This window comes from Eublepharis macularius, chromosome 15, assembly GCF_028583425.1.
Source record: "Eublepharis macularius isolate TG4126 chromosome 15, MPM_Emac_v1.0, whole genome shotgun sequence".
Taxonomy (NCBI): domain Eukaryota; kingdom Metazoa; phylum Chordata; class Lepidosauria; order Squamata; family Eublepharidae; genus Eublepharis; species Eublepharis macularius.
Window position 1 is genome coordinate 27,991,349 of NC_072804.1, and position 18,415 is coordinate 28,009,763.

At 45.5% G+C, this 18,415-nt stretch overlaps 1 protein-coding gene across 1 annotated transcript; it reads left to right on the forward strand.

Annotated features, from left to right (window-relative positions):
* The first annotated feature begins 215 nt into the window (after positions 1–215).
* FCN3 (ficolin 3) lies at positions 216–18,018 on the forward strand. Its single transcript, XM_055000043.1, has 8 exons — positions 216–328; positions 1,532–1,654; positions 5,310–5,354; positions 5,957–5,992; positions 7,180–7,307; positions 11,162–11,291; positions 16,838–16,972; positions 17,706–18,018. Exons 1-8 carry the CDS (start codon positions 238–240, stop codon positions 17,945–17,947), a joined length of 930 nt encoding a protein of 309 aa, XP_054856018.1. The 5' UTR covers positions 216–237; the 3' UTR covers positions 17,948–18,018.
* The last annotated feature ends 397 nt before the right edge of the window (positions 18,019–18,415 follow it).

An 18,415-nucleotide genomic window follows, 5' to 3' on the forward strand; every position in this document is an offset into this window, starting at 1 on the left:
AAGAGGAAAAGCCTCGATTCCCCCAATCCTAACCCACTTCAACAGATGTTTTCCAGGAAATGGTCACTATCTGTGGAGATTATTCTAGTTGCATTGATGACTGGTGTAACAATAGTGGGAAAAATCATCTATTCACTTCCCAAAGATAAGCCTTCTGTGAAGTCATTGTTTCTAATAAGTATATAAAGAGTATGAAAGGGAAGACCAGAGGCTGTTGCAGAAAGGGATAGGGCAGAGATGGATCCTAACGTCCCTCTGAAGATTGTTGCAGCCTTGCTTTGGTTTTCCTCCCAGACCATGGCAAATGGAGATCCCAACACGTGCCCAGGTAGGAGAGTGTTGATTTTCATGCAGTAATTTGACATCTTTCAGGACAGATTCAAGATAAAATCAAGAAAGACAGGTCTGTCAATGGCTGATGATGATGACACCTAATGGAACCTCCATGTCCAGAGGCAGTATACCTTTGGATGTCTATTACTGAGGGGAGCGAAAGCAGGAGGGCTTGGCCTCAGTACCCTTGCTTCCCATTGGCCACTGTGGGAAATGGGATACTGGAGTAGATGGACCTTGGGTCTGAACTAGCAGAGCCGTTCTTGTGTCCTGGTGGACGGTCCCAGCTTTTCAAGGTGCTTTGTCACCCCATCCAAAAAAGTGCATTGTTCTAGGAGCTGAATATGGCCACCACAAATCCAGCAATAACAGAACCCCAAGCCCAATAGGGGTAGCTTTGAAATGAGATGAAGGAAGCCCCATGGCGCAGAGTGGTAAGCTGCAATACTGCTGCCCAATCTCTGCTCATGACCTGAGTTCGATCCTGGTGGAAGCTGGGTTCAAGTACCAGGCTCAAGGCTGACTCAGCCTTCCATCCTTCCAGGGTCGGTAAAATGAGTACCCAGGTTCCTAGGGGTAGATAACTGGGGAAGGCAATGGCAAACCACCCTGTAAAAAGTCTGCCAAGAAAACGTTGTGATGCGACGTCTCCCCATGGGTCAGTAATGACCTGGTGCTTGCACAGGGGACTACCTTTACCTTTTGATGATAACAAGTTGAAGGCCCATGTGTACCTGGAAATTAACTTCTGAGCAAAAAACTCCCAGAGCACATCCACCTATAGGACCTGCTGGGGGCACATGGAAGGGGAATATGATGGGCTTTATAAGTTGTGGCTCCACTGTTTTCCAGTGTGGGCACCAACAGTGAGCCAAAAGCAATTAATCATTGCTGTCTGTACTGAATGCATGGCTGTGCTGTCTGTACTGTATGCATGGCTGTGCTGGCTCTCCACCCCACCCCCCTTGTAATGGCCAGCTGGGAAGTAAGGCTATTCTGGGTGCACACAGAACTCAGCACATTTGGCTTCTGAGTCCAGGTGCTTAGGATTCCATGGCGTGCAGCAGCTTGGAAGGTGCTTCTCAGACACAGCCTCATCTCGGAGAAAATGACGAACATTTGGCAGATCTTGAAAGAGCCTCTCTTGCAGTGGGGAGTGGACTCTTTGGTTTCACACTGTTGTTTTGTATTCACACAGAAGTGAAGATTGTGGGTCTTTCTGGTCAGGAGAAGCTAGCCATCCTCCAGGGGTGCCCTGGCGTTCCAGGAGCAGCAGGAATCCCTGGAGAAAAAGGGGCGCCTGGTGTGGCAGGCCAGAAAGGTATGAAACGAGCAGAACAATGGCTCTCTATGTGCAGCCCCTGCTGGAGGGGTGTAGCCTCTATTCAAGGGAAAGGCATCCTTGAAAGCTTTAATATCTGTAAGTACATCCAGGTCTGATTCACACATGCAGCAGAGAGAGGTGGTAAAACAGACCGCAGATGGGGGAGTTCCAGCTTCACATTTAAAAAGCTCCCTGCAGATAGAAAATTAGCACAGAAGAGGAAAGATTTTACTCGCTCTCATTTCTTACTGTGCCACTTTTCTCTTTGCAAGGAATTTTTAACAGAGGGGAACATTCCAAAATATGACCCTCCACCTGCAGTCACCCACCTTATTTCTGCTTCATTTTTTTTGCATGTACAAACTGAAACCTAATTTAGACATCCTGAAGAATGAGACTGTCAGATATTGAGGTGGTAGACTGGAAGGCAGCAGTGCATGGTTATAACTAGAAATCTAGCTCAGCAGGGAGAAGAATTCTACCCCCTTTATTTGCCTGCAGTGCTAGTTTTCTGTTTGCAAGGAGTTTTAACATAGGGAAGCATTCCAAAATGAGAAACTTCATGATCCTCCACTTGTTAGTATCTGCAGGACCAGATATCCTACACAGGGCAACTTCACATATCTGGAAAAACTTCCTGATGGTGCCACCACGCAAATGGTCCCCATACCCCATTCTCGGTTGTGACCTCCACGTGGTGGTGCCAAAGGAGGTCAAGAAGGCTTGCATGCGTATATTTTTTGGCAAAATATGCACAACAGAATTATTCTGGAGGATAGTTTTATAAAGGGAATAGGGTTTTTTTTAGTGTCTGTGAAATTTTCAGGACCCTTCCCCCATTTTGCATTGTTTATTAGGTGTATCGTTATTGCATTGTTTTATAATGCTGTAATCTCAGCAGGAAAGGTGGACGATAAATGAAGCAAAGTAAATCAATAAATCCCTACTATCACCTCAGCATTTGATCCCCCGATTCCCACCTTTCTCTTCTGCAGGTGTAAATCAGACCTCACCTTAGTGGGAACTTGAGTGTAGTACTTACCACAACGCAGGTCAAATGTAACTCCTGATGTCAAAATAGGTGACGTCTTACAAATTCACCGATTTAAAGTCAGCATTGCTCATGCCCCTTGTTCCAACACCTGGAAACTCTGGTTCTGTGGGGTTTCTGACAAAGACTGATGAAATGTTCTCAAGACTATACTTTGCGAGGATTCTTTGGTGGGAAAATGGAACCATTACATCTGGAATGCAGCCATCCAGACATGCTGCAGCCATCCAGTGGGGAATGGCCATTTCTGGCAACAGAAAGAACCCTTGGCTGTGTCCTGATGGGGAAGCTTCTCCACTGTGGACTCATTGTTGCTGCAAATCCAGGAGCAATTGCATCAATAATAGAGCAGCGACACTGGGCGATTCTCTGGTTTTCCTTCTCCATCTTCTCTTGCCCACCATCTGCCCCTGGAGGGCTTTTTAAAAAGAACGGCAATTATGTCACTATATTGTTATAGTCAGGGCTCATTTTGAGGGGGAACGCGCAGGAACGCAGTTCCAGCAGTTCCCCAAAGAGATCACATGTCAGGTGGCCTCGCCCGCCTGACTCTCGGCCATTTTGTTTCAGCCTGGATTGGGGCCGAAACAGCCTGGATTGGGCCTCTGACGGGTGGTGGATCACTCTCCCACTCAGCAGTGGCCCGATCCTGACCATTTTGGGCCCCTTTTCGGCCATTTTCAGCCCCTTTTTGCCATTTTGGGCTCAATTTCGGCCCTGAATAGCCAGGATTGGGTCCAAAGCAGCCAGGATAGGTGATGTTAGGGGGTGTGGCATATGCAGATCAGGTATGCTAATGACACACTTCTGGTGATATCAAGGGGCATGGCATATGCTAATGAGTTATGCTAATGAGTTCCTCCAGCTCTTTTTCTACGGAATGACCCCTGGTTATAGTTATATAGATACTGATTTCTTTAAAATGACCAAAAATCTGTGATGGACAGCAGGTACAAGGGTATAAGGAAGGGAAATGGTGCTGGATGTGGACAGAGAGGTTTGAAAATCTACAGCTACCTTTCCACACTGCAGTTAAGCCTGACTTGAATCCAATGCTCAAATCAGGTCCCAGAGACACATGCATAAAGGAGGGAAACTATGGAAGGGTAATGGGAGGAGAGGAAGGAAGATATCATGCGGGTGCTTCAAATTCTGGAGCTGGGATGGAGGAAATCCGCACTGCAGAAGCATCCCTTGCACCAAATTCAGAGTACGGCACTAGATCTGTGATGCCTCATTTATACATGTGAATGCTCATTGATGTTGCAGCCTCAAACCACAAATATGCTCATGTTTATAAGCCAAATAATGATTTTATGAAACTAGGGAGGGGGGATTCATCCCTGCCTTGCACTTTGCAAACATTACCCGAACAGCCTTGAGCTAGAAAACGGATTCGATTTAGGCTGTATTTGCAGGTGGGGATGTGCATGATGGAATGAACAAAATGTTCTGCACTGAAGGCCAGGAGGTGAAAGACTGCAACTGGGTGGTTTTATGAACCAGACATTGATTGAATTCATGTGTATTTGTCCATTATATCATAGGTACTGGTGCACAGGTGGTACGGATGTTGGATTTGGGTTATGAAACTACACAGACGATTGCTTTTTGATTAATTTGTTTCCTTGATGTGTATGTACTTTTCTGTACTGCAGGGTTTCCCAGATTTTTGATAGCGGAGGTACACTTTCCCCCTGAATTAAAATCAGAGGCATTCTTCATCCCCACAATGGCAACGGTTCAGGGTAACAATTGTGTTCCCAGGCGCCTGAAGTTCTGTGCATCACTGTTCTAAGGAGACCTCTTATTCTGAGCGTGCAGAAGGCAGCAAACCCCAGAACAAAGATTCATGAAGAGAGGCACGGGGCAAGCCTCCTCTAAGGGCAAAGCGTTCTATTATCTTTGCATTGCACGTGTAATGATACCATTACTTTCCATGCAGACACAGCAGACTTACCCACCCCAGTGAAGGGTAACTAGATGGGGAGGAAGTCGGAGCAGTGACTCACACAGCAACGCAATGGGCACTCTCCTCTGAGTATTCTATAACATCATTGCAGTGGAAGTGGTTCATGATCTGGCCCCACCCAGCGCAGGGCCACAGTAAACATACCCACCATACTGGAGGCATGCAGAGACACAGTAAAAAGCCTCTTTTGTGCTATACCCAGCTGGACTGGGCATTCAGTGTCAGGGGCAATATTATACCTGGGGTAATCTTTCTATTGTCCTGACCTGGATGGTTCAGGCTGGACAGATCTTGTCTGATCTCAGAAGCTAAGCAAGGTTGGCTCTTGTTAGTACCTGGATGGGAGATCACCAAGGAAGCCAAGGATTTTGACATAAAGGCAGGCAACGGTAAGCCACCTCTGTGTGTCTCTTGCCTTTAAAACCCTATCGGGTTGGTATAAGTTAGCTAAAACTCTACCACAATCTACACATGCGATTGTTCTATTATTGGGGGGGAGGCAGGGCATAGAGTGCTTCATTTTCTCTGGTTTGGTATAATTAGGTCTGCACAGAAGAGACCTATGTCTGTCCCCCTTCCTCACAGACCCCTGCTTCTCCACTGCTGTTCATATCCTACCTTTCTTTCAGGAGAGACAGGGCCTGCTGGCAAACAAGGACCTAAAGGGGAACCAGGTAACCCTACATTGATTTTCCTTTTGAAACAAATTTTGGGAGGAATGGGGAGGAATAGCTGTTATTGTTTGCTATAGCAAAAACAATATTTATTTGGATATTTATACCCTGCTTTTCTTCAAAACGTGGGGCCAAAGCAGTTTACACCACTGTTCTCCCCCCACCCCGCCATATTATCCTCACAATAACCCTGCGAGGTAGGTGAGGTTTAGAGGGAATGACTAGCCCCAGATCACACAGCAAGTTCCAATAGATGAGTAGGAATTTGAATCCGGGTGTCCCAGTTCCTAATCTAACCATTGCATGACACTGGCTACATATGCTACAGGTTTAAATATTCCCTCTTCCCAGGAAATCCTGGGAGATGCGAGGGTTGCAATTCAGATCTATAAGTAAAATTATAGTTTGAGTAGAGGTGCAGAACAGTTCCCAGAATCCTGTGGGAGAAACTGACAGTGAATCTGTGTGTCTTTATGGTGTAAACTCACAAACATAGGGAAAGAACCCATCATTTCTGTATCTTTTCTCTAACCAAGATCTACAAGGTAAGGGTCTGCATGTTATAATTTGCTTGTAACAATTTCTTGTTTTTAAAATCCCAGGAGACACAATGGACTTTTTGGCCAGCTGCCAGAATGGTAAGCTTCTTTATTGCATTGGTAGGAAAGGGCCCCTCAAATGTCTATTCACCTATTTTAATTACTTGCGCCTCAGCATTGTAGCAATGTACAGCAACAAGCCATTTGTGAATTTTCAAGGCCTGATTCATTCATCCCATTTTCAAAGCCAGGTGCAGACTTTGAAATCCCATTGCGTTGCTTTTAATGTATGCTCAGCGTTTCATGGGAAGAAACACAGCTGAGTTGAGCTATTCATAAAATCCCAGCAACATTACATTGCAAGCAAGTTTCTTCTCAATGTCTCAGAAGCACCAACAAACCAAGATGCAGGTATCTCATAAATGTGGAAGTTTTATCAAAGCTGCATTCAGACGTCATCATAAACTGTGCTTCGATCAAACCTTGGTTGTGACAATCAAATGAAAATTATGGTTTATTGGTAGGTATCAGACTAGAAATTAAAACTGGAGTTTGTAGCTTGTTTGGTAACCACAGTTGGTACTAATTGTGGTTTGTTTTGATGTCTGAATACACAAATCACATTTTGTTGAGTAGAACCACCCCTTGCAGCTGACCACAGAAATGACAGTACAGGAAGATGTCCTCTTTCTAGGAGGCAGAAAAGGAGGCAAGCAGCAGATCAAATGGTGTTTATGGATAAACTGAGAGACTAACCAAAGTTTGCGGTAAAGCCAAGCTCCCATTTGGAAAGAGCTGCTTCCCACACAGGACGCTGCTTGGCTTGGAACCTCCCGACATTTTGTGATTGGTCCCAATACCGAAAAGCAGCCATTTTGTGTTTGGCAGCACCCTCCCCCCAAAAGCCAGTTTGTGTTCGTGTCCACTATCTCAAAATCCCAACAGTGCCCTCAGGCACAATAAGCCTGCATCTATGCCACACTTTTCTCCCCAATGGGAATTCAAAGCACCTTACAACATCATTCTCCTTTTGTTTTATCCTTGCAACAACTGCCCTGTGAGGTAGGCAAGGCTGAGAGCATGACTAGCCCAAGGTCTCTGAGCGAGCTCCTGTGGCAGGGTAGGAATTCAAACCTGGGTCTCTCAAATCCTAGTCAACACTGACCACCACACCATGCTGGCTCTTAAATGCCGAAGTTTTTTATTGCTTTCAGTGTATCCTTCCTTCCGCTATATTGATTGATTGTCATATTCCACTCAAGGACCAAATTCTGCTTTGGTTACAGCCCCAAGGAATTGCATGGAGTTGCTGAGCAAAGGCAACATCTTGAGCGCCTGGTACACCATCCATCTGCCAGACTGCCGGCCACTGAGAGTCTTCTGTGATATGGAAACAGATGGAGGGGGGTGGCTGGTAAGCACAGTATATCTTTCAAGGGGAAAGCAGCGTTGATAAAATGATGCATGGGGAGGAGAAATGAAGCCGGGAACTCTTCCCCCCTCCCTCTCCCATAAAACTAGAAGTTGGAGGCCCCCAATGAAATTGATAGGAAATAAATTCAGGAGGGACAAAAGGAAGTACTTTGAATAATTACCTTATGGAGTTCATTGCCGCCAGATGTAGTGATGGCTGCTAGTTTAGGTGTTTATAAAATGGGATTAGGAGGAAAGGGTTCATTGATGACTATTAGACACAATGACTGGATGGAAGCTCCATGTTCAGAGAAGGTGACCTTCTGATACTCCGACTACATGACACACAGTTCTTCTGCCATGACGAATGTCAGTCCGATGTGCACTTGTGAATTGCTGGAAACTCAATTCCCAAGTGTGTTTGGTTCAGTTTGGATCCAATTCCTGTTGGGGAAACCTTTGTCTATTCCATCAGTACGTGTGGAGCTTCCAGTGGAGAAAGCAGCGTGCATGCGTGCGCACACACACACCTCTGTGTGGCCATTTCAAGATAATGGAAGGAGGCAGAAGTCTTTGCATGTCGCAGTCCCAATCCAAACTGCCTCCCCACCAGTGCTCAGCAACTGAATTCCCACCGGGAAACTTGCAAGCGTATGTGGATCTTTCAGACCTGGGGAATAACATAACATGGAGTTAGTCCCCAGGGGAGATTTTGTTCCCGGAGCTTTGCTTGGATTCCTTCCAGGTCCACCTCATTGGCCAAAGACTGGTTGTACCCTGGCTCTGCGCTGTGCGGTCCCTCATGTTCAGGGCACTCTCTTGATAGTGCACAATATGGTGATAGGAGGATTTTGCTTCTGATGGGTTAGATCTCAGCAGGGCCGTAGTCAAGCTTCCTCACCAGGTGGCACTGCAGCATCGTAAAGTGAGACCAGACTCAGACCCAGCCAGTGTGTTGGGAGGGTGGGAAGGAGAGAGAGAGAAGTTACATCATGGCCAGGGAAATTCCAGAGCTTAGCCAGAAAATACTGGCTATTCCTGCTTTAGATTCCCCCTTACTCTACCTGCAACCTACTTTGGGAATGCTTTAATTCAGCTGATAAAAAGAGGGACATGTCAATGCGAGGAAAATGGATCGGCTGGTGGCAAGCAACCTCCGGGGGACTAGCCACCTTCTACCAATCGCTGATGGATTGGGGGCAAGGGGGCAAACCCCAGGGAGTTTGCCCGCCACTGACAGGCACCTAGGAACCCTAGGGTACCATCACCATCTTAGGCTAGATGGGTAAGAACTCGAGAAAAGGCCTTCTTGGTTGGTTTGGAACTCCCTCCATAGGGAGTTTCGTCTGTCCCCTTCTATTGCTCTCTTTTGCCACTGGGTGAAATCTAGGGTTGCCCGGTCCCCTTACCCTCACAGTGGGAGACGGGGGCACCTGGCAGCCACTGCAGAGGTCTTCTTATGCACATGCTCAGAACCTGCGCGTTCCCAAAGGAGGCCCGGTGACATCAATTCCAGAAGTGCCATCATTGTGCTTGGTGGGAGCGAGTTCCCTGTGCACTGGCCTGGGAGCTTTTTCCCTGGCCCATTCCCCGGGCCTCCCCCCCCCCCACTGCCAGCCACATGAGTGGTGGGAGGGGGCAAAGGCTGGGAGTGGAGGACCCCCCGCCTCTACCAGCGACCTGGAAACCCTAAGACTTTTTTGTTCAGTTTGGTGTTCCCTCACTAACTCTCCTTAGCCCTCTTCCCTGTTTGTGTGAATATATGCGCTTATGTTTTATTTAATTTTTAAAAATATTTTAAATGTACTTGAATTTTAAATGTTTTTTTTTTAAATGTTCATTATTTTGGGCAGCCTGTTGTGGGTGGAAAGGTGGCACAGGAATGGTTTAAATAAATAGATAAATAAATGATAAATAAATAAAATACAAGGATTATTACTCCTCCTGGGCTTCTCTTAGCCTACCTCCCAGTTTCTGAATTTGTCTTTGTCTTAGGGGCAACCCACTTTGGAGCAGTTAGCACAAGAACTGGGCTGTGGCCCAGTAAACAGAATAGGTGTCAGTCCCTGGCAGTTAGTTCCCTCAAGCTCGCCACAGTTAACACACAGGTGTTCTAGTTGAAGCAACTTTATTGAGATCCATACAGTTCAGGTTATTCACCCAAAGGTGGCAATTGGCATAAGTGACAATTCAAACAAGGGCATTACTAATTATAGGGAACCTTCCCGCCCTTCGGGTCCATTGACATTCTGGCGCAAAACCCCAAAGAGGTTCCATGGGAACTGATTAGTTTAGGCTAAATGAAGCACACGGTGAAAATATCCCAGTCTCTGGGAAAAGATGCAACGGTCGCTGCTAGCAGCTCGCCTTCAAGGACACTTGCTGGAAAAGTGAAAGTACATATTTTCAACAGATAACGGAGAGGCCCCACTGGCTTTCCTACATTTAATGTTTGCAGTTAAGACACTCTCAGATGACACATACAGTACACAGAATATAACTCTGGCAAACAGTTATGATCAGCACAAAATGCATAATGCAATAATGGCAGGTATGCTGGCATACATGACAATAGGTCCACTTGGAAGGCAGAATTCCCTGAATGTGGTGGTGTATGATACGTGGAGGTTCAAATCTTATTTTGGGGTGCAGAGGGCATGTGGCCATTCCAGTTCTTTATTCAATTTTTTTCTCTCCATCCAAACTTCTTGGAAACAACTCAAATAGATCCAGAGGAGTTAGCCATGTTAGTCTGTAGTTGCAAAATAGTAGAGAGTCCAGTAGCGCCTTTAAGACTAAGCAACTTTATTGTAGCATAAGCTTTTCTGATGAAGAGAGCTGTGGTTCTCGAAAGCTGATGCTACAATAAAGTTGGTAAGCTCAAATAGAAACTCTGTGTACCAGAACTAATATTTGGACCAGTGCATGTCTTGTTGTAGAGGATAGTCTCCAGAGTGTGGAGGTATATGATTTGGGGTAGTCCAAATATGGTTTTTGGGTACAGCTCCTGCCTAGTTTCAGCATGTGTATTTGTCCGGAAGGCATTTCACTTCGGAGCCCTTAGCACAAGAACTGGGGTTTAGACCAGGAAATAGCTTTGAACCACTTGGAGGAAGAGCTAGGTTCTGCAAGCAGGGCTTTTTTTCTGGGAAAAGAGGTGGTGGAACTCGGTGGTGGAACTCAGGACCGCACAATGACGTCACTTTGGACCAGCTGGAACAAGGAGGGAGTTTTTAAAAGTTTAAATTGCCCTTGGCGAAAATGGCCACATGGCCGGTGGCCCCGCCCCCCGATCTCCAGACTGGAGATCAGGGGGCGGGGCCACCTGCCATGTGACCATTTTCAAGAGGTGCCAGAAAGCCATTCCACCGCGTTCCTGCTGAACAAAAGCCCTGTCCACAAGTCTCATTTTTCACTCCATCTGAAAAAGAGAATCCACCACCTGCCTCATCGAGTAAGGCGATTTCACCAGGATCAGCCTCAAGCTGATGTAGCCCATTATATTCCAAAATCAATCTTGCATTCGCTTAAGTAAAACCCCATTAATACAATCATATTTTTAAAATGCCGGTATGAATTAAGTGTCACACTGGAGGAGGGGGAATCAATAAAACCACCAATTCCAGTCCAAGTAGGCAGGCACAAAGGAACCGTGGCTGCAGCAGCATCGCCCTGGTCTGCTCATCAGTGATAGCCCCAACCACCTGTTTGAGGAGGAGGAACCCTTCCTGGCGGGCTTTTGCGCTCTCGTTCCAGAACAGAATCCTTGAGCAAAAGGTCACAGTCCCATGATCCCCTTGGGTCACAAATGACCTTTCTTCCTCTATTTTTCTTGTTCCCACATGTGTTTCACAGGTATTTCAGAGACGCATGGATGGGTCCGTTGATTTCTACCGAACCTGGAATGACTACAAGAAAGGCTTTGGAAACGAGCTGTCAGAATTCTGGTTGGGCAATGAGAACATTCATCTGATCACAGGGGAAGGTAAGGGGATCTGGGGTATTTTTTAAAACTAGGGGGAAATTATATCAGTGTTGAAAAGAGATAGCCAAGCAGCTCCTCAGAGCCAAGCTGTAAGTGACACGTGACACAGGTTGGACACTTGTCAGCTTCCCTCAAGTTTTGATGGGAAATGTAGGCATCCTGGTCTTGCAGCTGTAATGGAGAGCCAAGCTGCAAGACCAGGATGCCTACATTTCCCATCAAAACTTGAGGGAAGCTGACAGTGTCCAATCTGTGTAAGGCGTCACTTGTAGCTTGGCTCTCAGTTCTCTCTCATACGATCTGTTCTGTTTTTTGCTGTTGCCCTGCTGCTGTGGAAAAGCCTCCCAGAAAGGGGAAGGCAGGCACCTACCCTTGGGGGTGTTCTGGTGAGAATATAAAGCAGGTATCCAAAAAGGCCTATGGAGCAGCTTTATGGCTGCAGATTATGGAGCAGATTATGGCTGTGGGCTTATTTGCATAGCGATGCTTTAAATGATGCTCTTTTTTGTTATTATCCCCCTCGGGTCCTAACAGTGTTGGGAGAAAGGTGGGGTATATAAATATCCTAAATAAATAAATGACAAATAAACAGGGAGGCATCCTGGCTCAGAAGTAGAGGTCTGCTTTGCACTGAAAACATTCTGGCATCCCCAGTTAAAGGGATCAGGTCACAGGTCATGTGAAAGACTTCTGGCCTGAGGCTCTAGAATCTGTTGCCAGTTGGAGGAGATCCAGGGTCTCCAAGAGGCAGCTTGCCCATTGCTGCAGAGTAGCTTGTACAGCCCCTGGAATAGCCAGGAAAAGATCTGCTCTAGGTAGGGTTGCCAGGTCCAGGTTGGGAAATTCCTGGAGATTTGGGAGGTGGAGCCTCAAAAGGGTTGGGTTTGGGGAAGGGAGGGGCCACAATGGGGTATAACGCCACAGAGTCTCCCCTCCAAAGCAGCCGTTTTCTCCGGGGGAACTGATCTATGTCTGCTGGAGATCAGTTGTAATTCCGGGAGATCTCCAGCCACCACCTGGAGGCTGGCAACCCTAGCTCTAGGCCTTTTTTGTTTTAAAAATTATTTATTTCACAGGATTTAACTCTGTGCTCCTCCAATGACAGCTTCATTTTTGGTGCTCTTTCTAGAGCCTGTCTTGTTTCTAGAATAGATCAAAACTTGGTAACGTGCCAGGGAGAAGATGCTCAGCATATTTTTCATTACTCAGAAATAAAAGTCGTCATTTTAAAAAGGCTGGCGAAGCGACTCCCTGGGGTAGACAAGGCACTGATTCAGTGGACAAAGGGGAATCTGCAATACCTTCTCAAGCCTCACAGAGTGGAGGGAGATCTACAACTTAAAAAAAAATTAGTTCTATTAGTTAAGACAAAATACACTTCAAAATGAAGCATAAAAATGACAAACTTTTGAACTACATACAAATTTGGTCTTACATTACACAAATATCAATGCCCTCCATCCCCATTCACATAATCCATATGGTTAATAAAGCTAAAAATTACCTAGCAGATCATAAATATCTAAAACATCAATTAAACTATTATAAACTGCCTATCAATGAAGATAATATATAAAACTGTCACTGGCAAATATAAAAATCCATTACTCAGATCAAAAAAGTAACCATTTTTGGTAAAAGGGATCACTTGACAAGACGTTATATTCCATCAAATATTCAAATATACAATACCATGTCTGCATGAACTTTTCTACTGAGTTATTATTAGTTGGCATATCTAAACTGACCACAATTTTGTGCATAATTAAATAATCCCAAAGATGTATTCTCCAATCACTAACTGTAGGGGTATGACTATTTTTCCAATGTAATGCAATTAGACATGGGCACGAACAAAAAAAAAATTAACGAACCTGTGGTTCGTGGTTCGGTGCCACCAACAAACCCAAACAAACGAACCATAACGAACATTTCCCATTACCAAACCGGTTCGCAGTCCGTGGGAACAGCCCCCGTTGCACTTAGAGAGCCCATATTCACAGGGAGTGTTTAGCAGGCTCTCCTCCAGCCAGCACCCAAGTTCGGTCAAGATTGCAATAGGGATCTTGGAGTTATACCCTCTCCAATCCAAGACCCCCAGGAAACTCCCACTCGATACAATTAGAGCCACCAGTTGATGTTGGCCCAGTGTACAAGGGGTTGGCCGTCAGAACTGCCTTTCAGGGTTGAGATTGGAGTGCCCATGGCTACAGAACACCCCCCTTCCCCTGGCTGTCTTCTCCCATGTTACCAATTGTAACCAATTTGCAGCTCCATGGTTGGAAGGCTGATCAAGGTAAGCTGGGCTTCGATTCGAGTTTCCAGGGCGACAGAAGGAGTGCAGACAGAGTTCAGCCATTCCCGCCAGCTCCGTTTCCAAGGGAATTGCTTGAGAGTTCCTGACTGTCTGGCTTCACGAACCGTGGGCAAACACAACGAACCGGGCTTCCAACGAATGCTGGTTCGTTGGCCATGGACCCTCACAAGCCACTGGATCGCGAACAGACGATCAGGAAATTCGTGGTTTTTTTGGGTTCGTAATGTGGTTCGTGCCCATGTCTACATGCAATTCCAACACACACAGCTGCTAATAATAGTGAGATACAACTTGTTTGTTTTCTGTTCCTAAGATTCGCTTGACCTGCTGCAACCCTGGCAGTGCAATGTAAAAACCAGGATCCCCCCCCACTCCATCCTGCCTCTCTCTCTGCAAATGTGCAAATTCCCATTATCACACATCCCAGTTTGAAAACTTTTAGGCAGTCTTTTCATATAACAGCCACATAAACAAAGGACAATATGTCTGTTCCACAAAACCAGGCTTGCTCAAATGATTGTTCCCCAGATCATATTGAAATGTCTTTAAGTTGCCACTTTGTTTTATTTTGCTATGACAGACTAACACAGTCTGCAATTTGCAATTGCGGAAGGATCCTTGTGTCTGTCAGATGCAGCAAAAATTAACAGGCATCTTTTGGCACCTCGAAGGCAAGCAACATTTTATTCCAGCCTAAGTTTTTATTTACCTATTGATTTAAAATATTTGCATGCATGCCTTTCTCCCAAGCATTTCAAGAGAGAGAGATGTGCGCATGATTATATCAAATGATACCCGGAATCCCAGCTGGGACCCTGATTCCAAGTTCACACTGAAAATTTTTAAACTGGGGGCTCGGATCATGGGAATACTCAATTTGGGAGTGAGAGGGTGGGGTGGAGTGGAGAGAGATCCAGATTTTGCTGTAAAGATATGACACTATTGTGGTTTGGGTTGGTTTTTTTTACAGACCAACACAATCTTTGTTCATTTTTCTGGAACCCATCTCTGCTTCATGCCTCTTTATTTATTTCATAGGCTGGGCTTATTTTAAGCGACCATTTGTAGGACATGAAGGGTTCTTTGCCTTAGCCTAAGAACAAACACCTCTGCATCACCATGAAACAGGTGACCACAGATTACTATGCATTCTCAGCAAACGGAGGAAGGCTTTCAGCAATAGGGAAGGGTAGGGAAGGGTTCAAGGCATGATTTTTAGTACAAGAATAGGGATGTTACTGGCATGTTCCTATTTCATGAGTGCATCCGTGATGGGTGTGCCCTCCAGGGGCTGTATTTCGGAGCAGCTGCTCACAAACCCTGTCTCAGACCCAATGGAGCATTTCCACAGGCAGAACAATCAACCACCCCAAAAGACAATGCAGGAGATCATGGGAGCGGCATGGACAAATTCCCTGCGGGATGAGGAGAGAAACTGGGCAGGCCTGAGTGGAAAAGCAGGCCGGATTCAAGCCAGCATGGAGTAGCGCTTAGAGTGCTGGACTAGGATTTAGGATAGCCAGGTTCAAGTCCCCCTTCTGCTACGGAAGCTCACTGGGTGACATTGGGCCAATCATGCAGTTTCAGCCTGAACTATCTCAAAGGGTTGTTGTGAGGATAAGTGGAGGAGAGGAAACTGATGTAAGCTGTTCCCATTGGAGAGAAAGTTGGAGTATTTTATTATTTTTTATTTACCTTATTTATAGTCCACCTTTCTTGATGAGACTCAAGGCAGCTTACAGGGTGAGCTGCTGTAGCACAGTGGTTAAGTGGTTCGGCTGCAAATCAGCACTCTACTGGTTCAAATCCCACTACTGCCATGAGCTCAGTAGCGCCAACTGTATTGTGGGGATAATAACAACAGTAATTTTTTCACTCCTCTGGGTGAGGCACTAATCTGCCTAGAAGAGCAGTATATAAGCAAAGTGATGATGATGATGATATCAACAGCTGGACATTAAAAAAACAATACAATAGCTTAAGGACTGCAGAACTTTGAAAACAAGCAGAGATCCGATCAAGAGCTGAAAACAATGCTGAAACAAAACATACATAAATTGACATGACATATTACACAATGCAGAACTATCCAATAGGAACATACTTACAGCAACAGACATTATGCAGTAGTATAGTCTACAGTCCCTATCCCTCTCAAATGCATTTCACTGAACCATTTCCTTACAACAATCCTATTGCCTGTGTAAAATAGCTCTCCTGAATAATGCAGTTTTGCTGGGTCTGTTCCTGAGCCAGCAGAGGTTCAGATTTAAGAGTCAGAAGACGTTGAGATACCTTAAACAACTGGCATGGTCATGAAACAGCTGATGCAATGGTTGCAGAGAAACACTGTTTCTGTGCTGGCACCCACCACCATTTCATAGTTCTTTCAAGTGGCTCAACAGCACCCTCTGTCAGATTCAGTGTGCATTTCCTGCCAGCATCTTTCCAGCCCTCTAAGGTCACCCAGCTCTATGATAAACCACAGGACCAGCTTTTGACCCAAGGATGGGAGAAGACGAGGAACAATCTTGTCAGTGGCTTCAAAGAGCTTGCAAGCTCCCACTACAACATCAACAGAGAAAATGTTAGGAATTCTAAAACCCCCCACAACATTTTAGAATCCTAAAGGATCCATAAGCCTCCATGGGTGGAACATTTTAATGGGTCCTCCCATTTGGCAGAATGTGGCAGCCATATTCAACCTTGCCTTCAGTAGATAATATATAAATGCAATAAATAAATAAGCAACCTGGGGTCCTGCACCCCAGACTTCTGCAACGAATGCTCCATGCTCAGTTGTGGGATGACATAGGAGTTTCCAGACAGGGAACTTGTGATTTTTTTGCAGCTCTCAAGCCAGGGTGTAGCCTGTATCCCACCCCAGATATGCCTGAGATGTATGTGGAGTTCAGCTGCCCCATGCTGGGGCGTGTGTGTGTGTGTGTGTGTGTGTGTCTCACTGCAGCAGCAAAGTCCTGTTCAAAATTGCCATATGGACAGAGAGCACATGGTACATTGTGCTGAAACTAAACATGTCACTTGGTGATGATGGCCTGGCGGGAAGCCACTTTTGAGTTTGATGAAAGAAGAAAAGCAGGGTATCAGTGCAGTTATAAACAACACTCTGGAACTGATGATAAAATTAGAATATTTATTCTACTGCATTCTTACATTTATAGATCAGTGTTAATGGTAGTGCTGTAAAGTTCCACTCTCTCTTCTCTAGGGAACCCACAGCTCCGTGTGGACTTGGTGGATTTTGATGACATGAAATCCTTTGCTCATTATAAATCGTTCCAGCTTAGGGGCGAAGAGGAGAATTACCAACTTGTTCTAGGGCAATTCTTGGGCGGCTCGGCAGGTGAGGGATTTTTCCAAATGCTTTTGTTTAGGAAAAAAGCAAATCCTTGGCCAAAAATAGAGTTTGCAGAGATTGAACACCAACAACAACCACAGCTGAATAACAGAAGTGCAGTACACACCGCCATTTCTTCACCAATGTGGTATAGTGTTTGGCGTGTTGGATTAGGAACTGAGAGACCCAGGTTCAAATCCCCACTCAGCCATCAATGCTCACTGGGTGACCTTAGGCCAGTTACACACCCTCACTTTAACCTACCTTGCAGGGTGGTTTTGTGAGGTATAAAATGGAGGAGGATAGAATGCAGTTGTAAGCCAGTCAGCTCATAGAGCTGTGTTGACGATTCCTTTGATTCACCGAGTGTGATGGGTGTCAGCAAAAGCCCTGATCTTTCTCCATCATCGAGTCAATACTGAAGAACAACCTTCCAGAGACGTCCGGAATTCTCTCTCCTTTGTGTCATTCTAGAGACTGGGCTGAACGATACCTTTTCAAAATGCTTAGGACTGAATGAGTCGTGCAGGCAACTTTTTCCTCTTCTACAGAACTGAAACTGTGCAGTTTGTTCTTGTGATTTGGAAATCTTTTTTAAAAACACTAGACTGATACCCTTATGCTTAATTTTAATGGATTTTGTTGTAAGCTGCTTTGATCCATCTTGGAGAAGTGGAACGTTATTTTATTTTTTAAACAATTGGATCTCCCCCTATATTTCTGTCCCTATGCTATGCAGGCGATTCCATGACTTTTCATCATGGGCTGCCCTTTTCCACCCACGACAACGACCACGACAGTGGGACGCAGAACTGCGCCATCACTGTGCATGGAGCCTGGTGGTATGCAAACTGCTATCGGTCCAACCTGAACGGGGGCTACCCGATAGGCACTCGGAAGGGACAGAGGTATGGCATCGACTGGGCAACCGGCAAGGGAGTCGGCACCTCCTACAAACACACAGAGATGAAGATACGCTAAATAGATACTGCAGTGAGAATCTGTATTGGGTTTACGGGAAAAGTTAAGTAAAAATAAGTTTAAAAAATCAATCCGATGGGTGTATTTTGATTCATTTTGCAGATGGTCTCCTGCTTCCAGTATCTTTTCAAGCAGGGCCAGCTTGAATAGTTTTATGGACTATTGGGCATGGGGTAACTATGAGCCCCTCCACTGTAGCTTCCTTCTCCTGCCCCCCTAATTGTGGCCACTGTTCCCACTTTATGATGACTATTCTTTCCCCCGTCCCCATATCACCATCTCCTTTCCCAAGTGGGTAGCGATGCTCATCTGTAGCAGCAAAATAAAACAGGGTGTCTGTCCCCAAATTTATTTTCAGATAAGCTTTGGTGAGTCAGAAGAACTCACGTCATCAGATGTAGATAGTCATACATGCTACTACATGTACCCAATGACCCTAACTCGCAAAAGCTTATGCCAGAGTAAATG

What these genes read in the sequence shown, in the direction of transcription:
- FCN3 (XM_055000043.1), top strand. Translation starts at nt 238, where the DNA reads ATGGATCCTAACGTCCCTCTGAAGATTGTTGCAGCCTTGCTTTGGTTT. An exon ending in TGGTGTGGCAGGCCAGAAAG is followed by an intron (nt 1,655 to 5,309) that starts GTATGAAACGAG and finishes CCTTTCTTTCAG; the next exon opens with GAGAGACAGGGCCTGCTGGC. An exon ending in TCATCTGATCACAGGGGAAG is followed by an intron (nt 11,292 to 16,837) that starts GTAAGGGGATCT and finishes TCTCTTCTCTAG; the next exon opens with GGAACCCACAGCTCCGTGTG.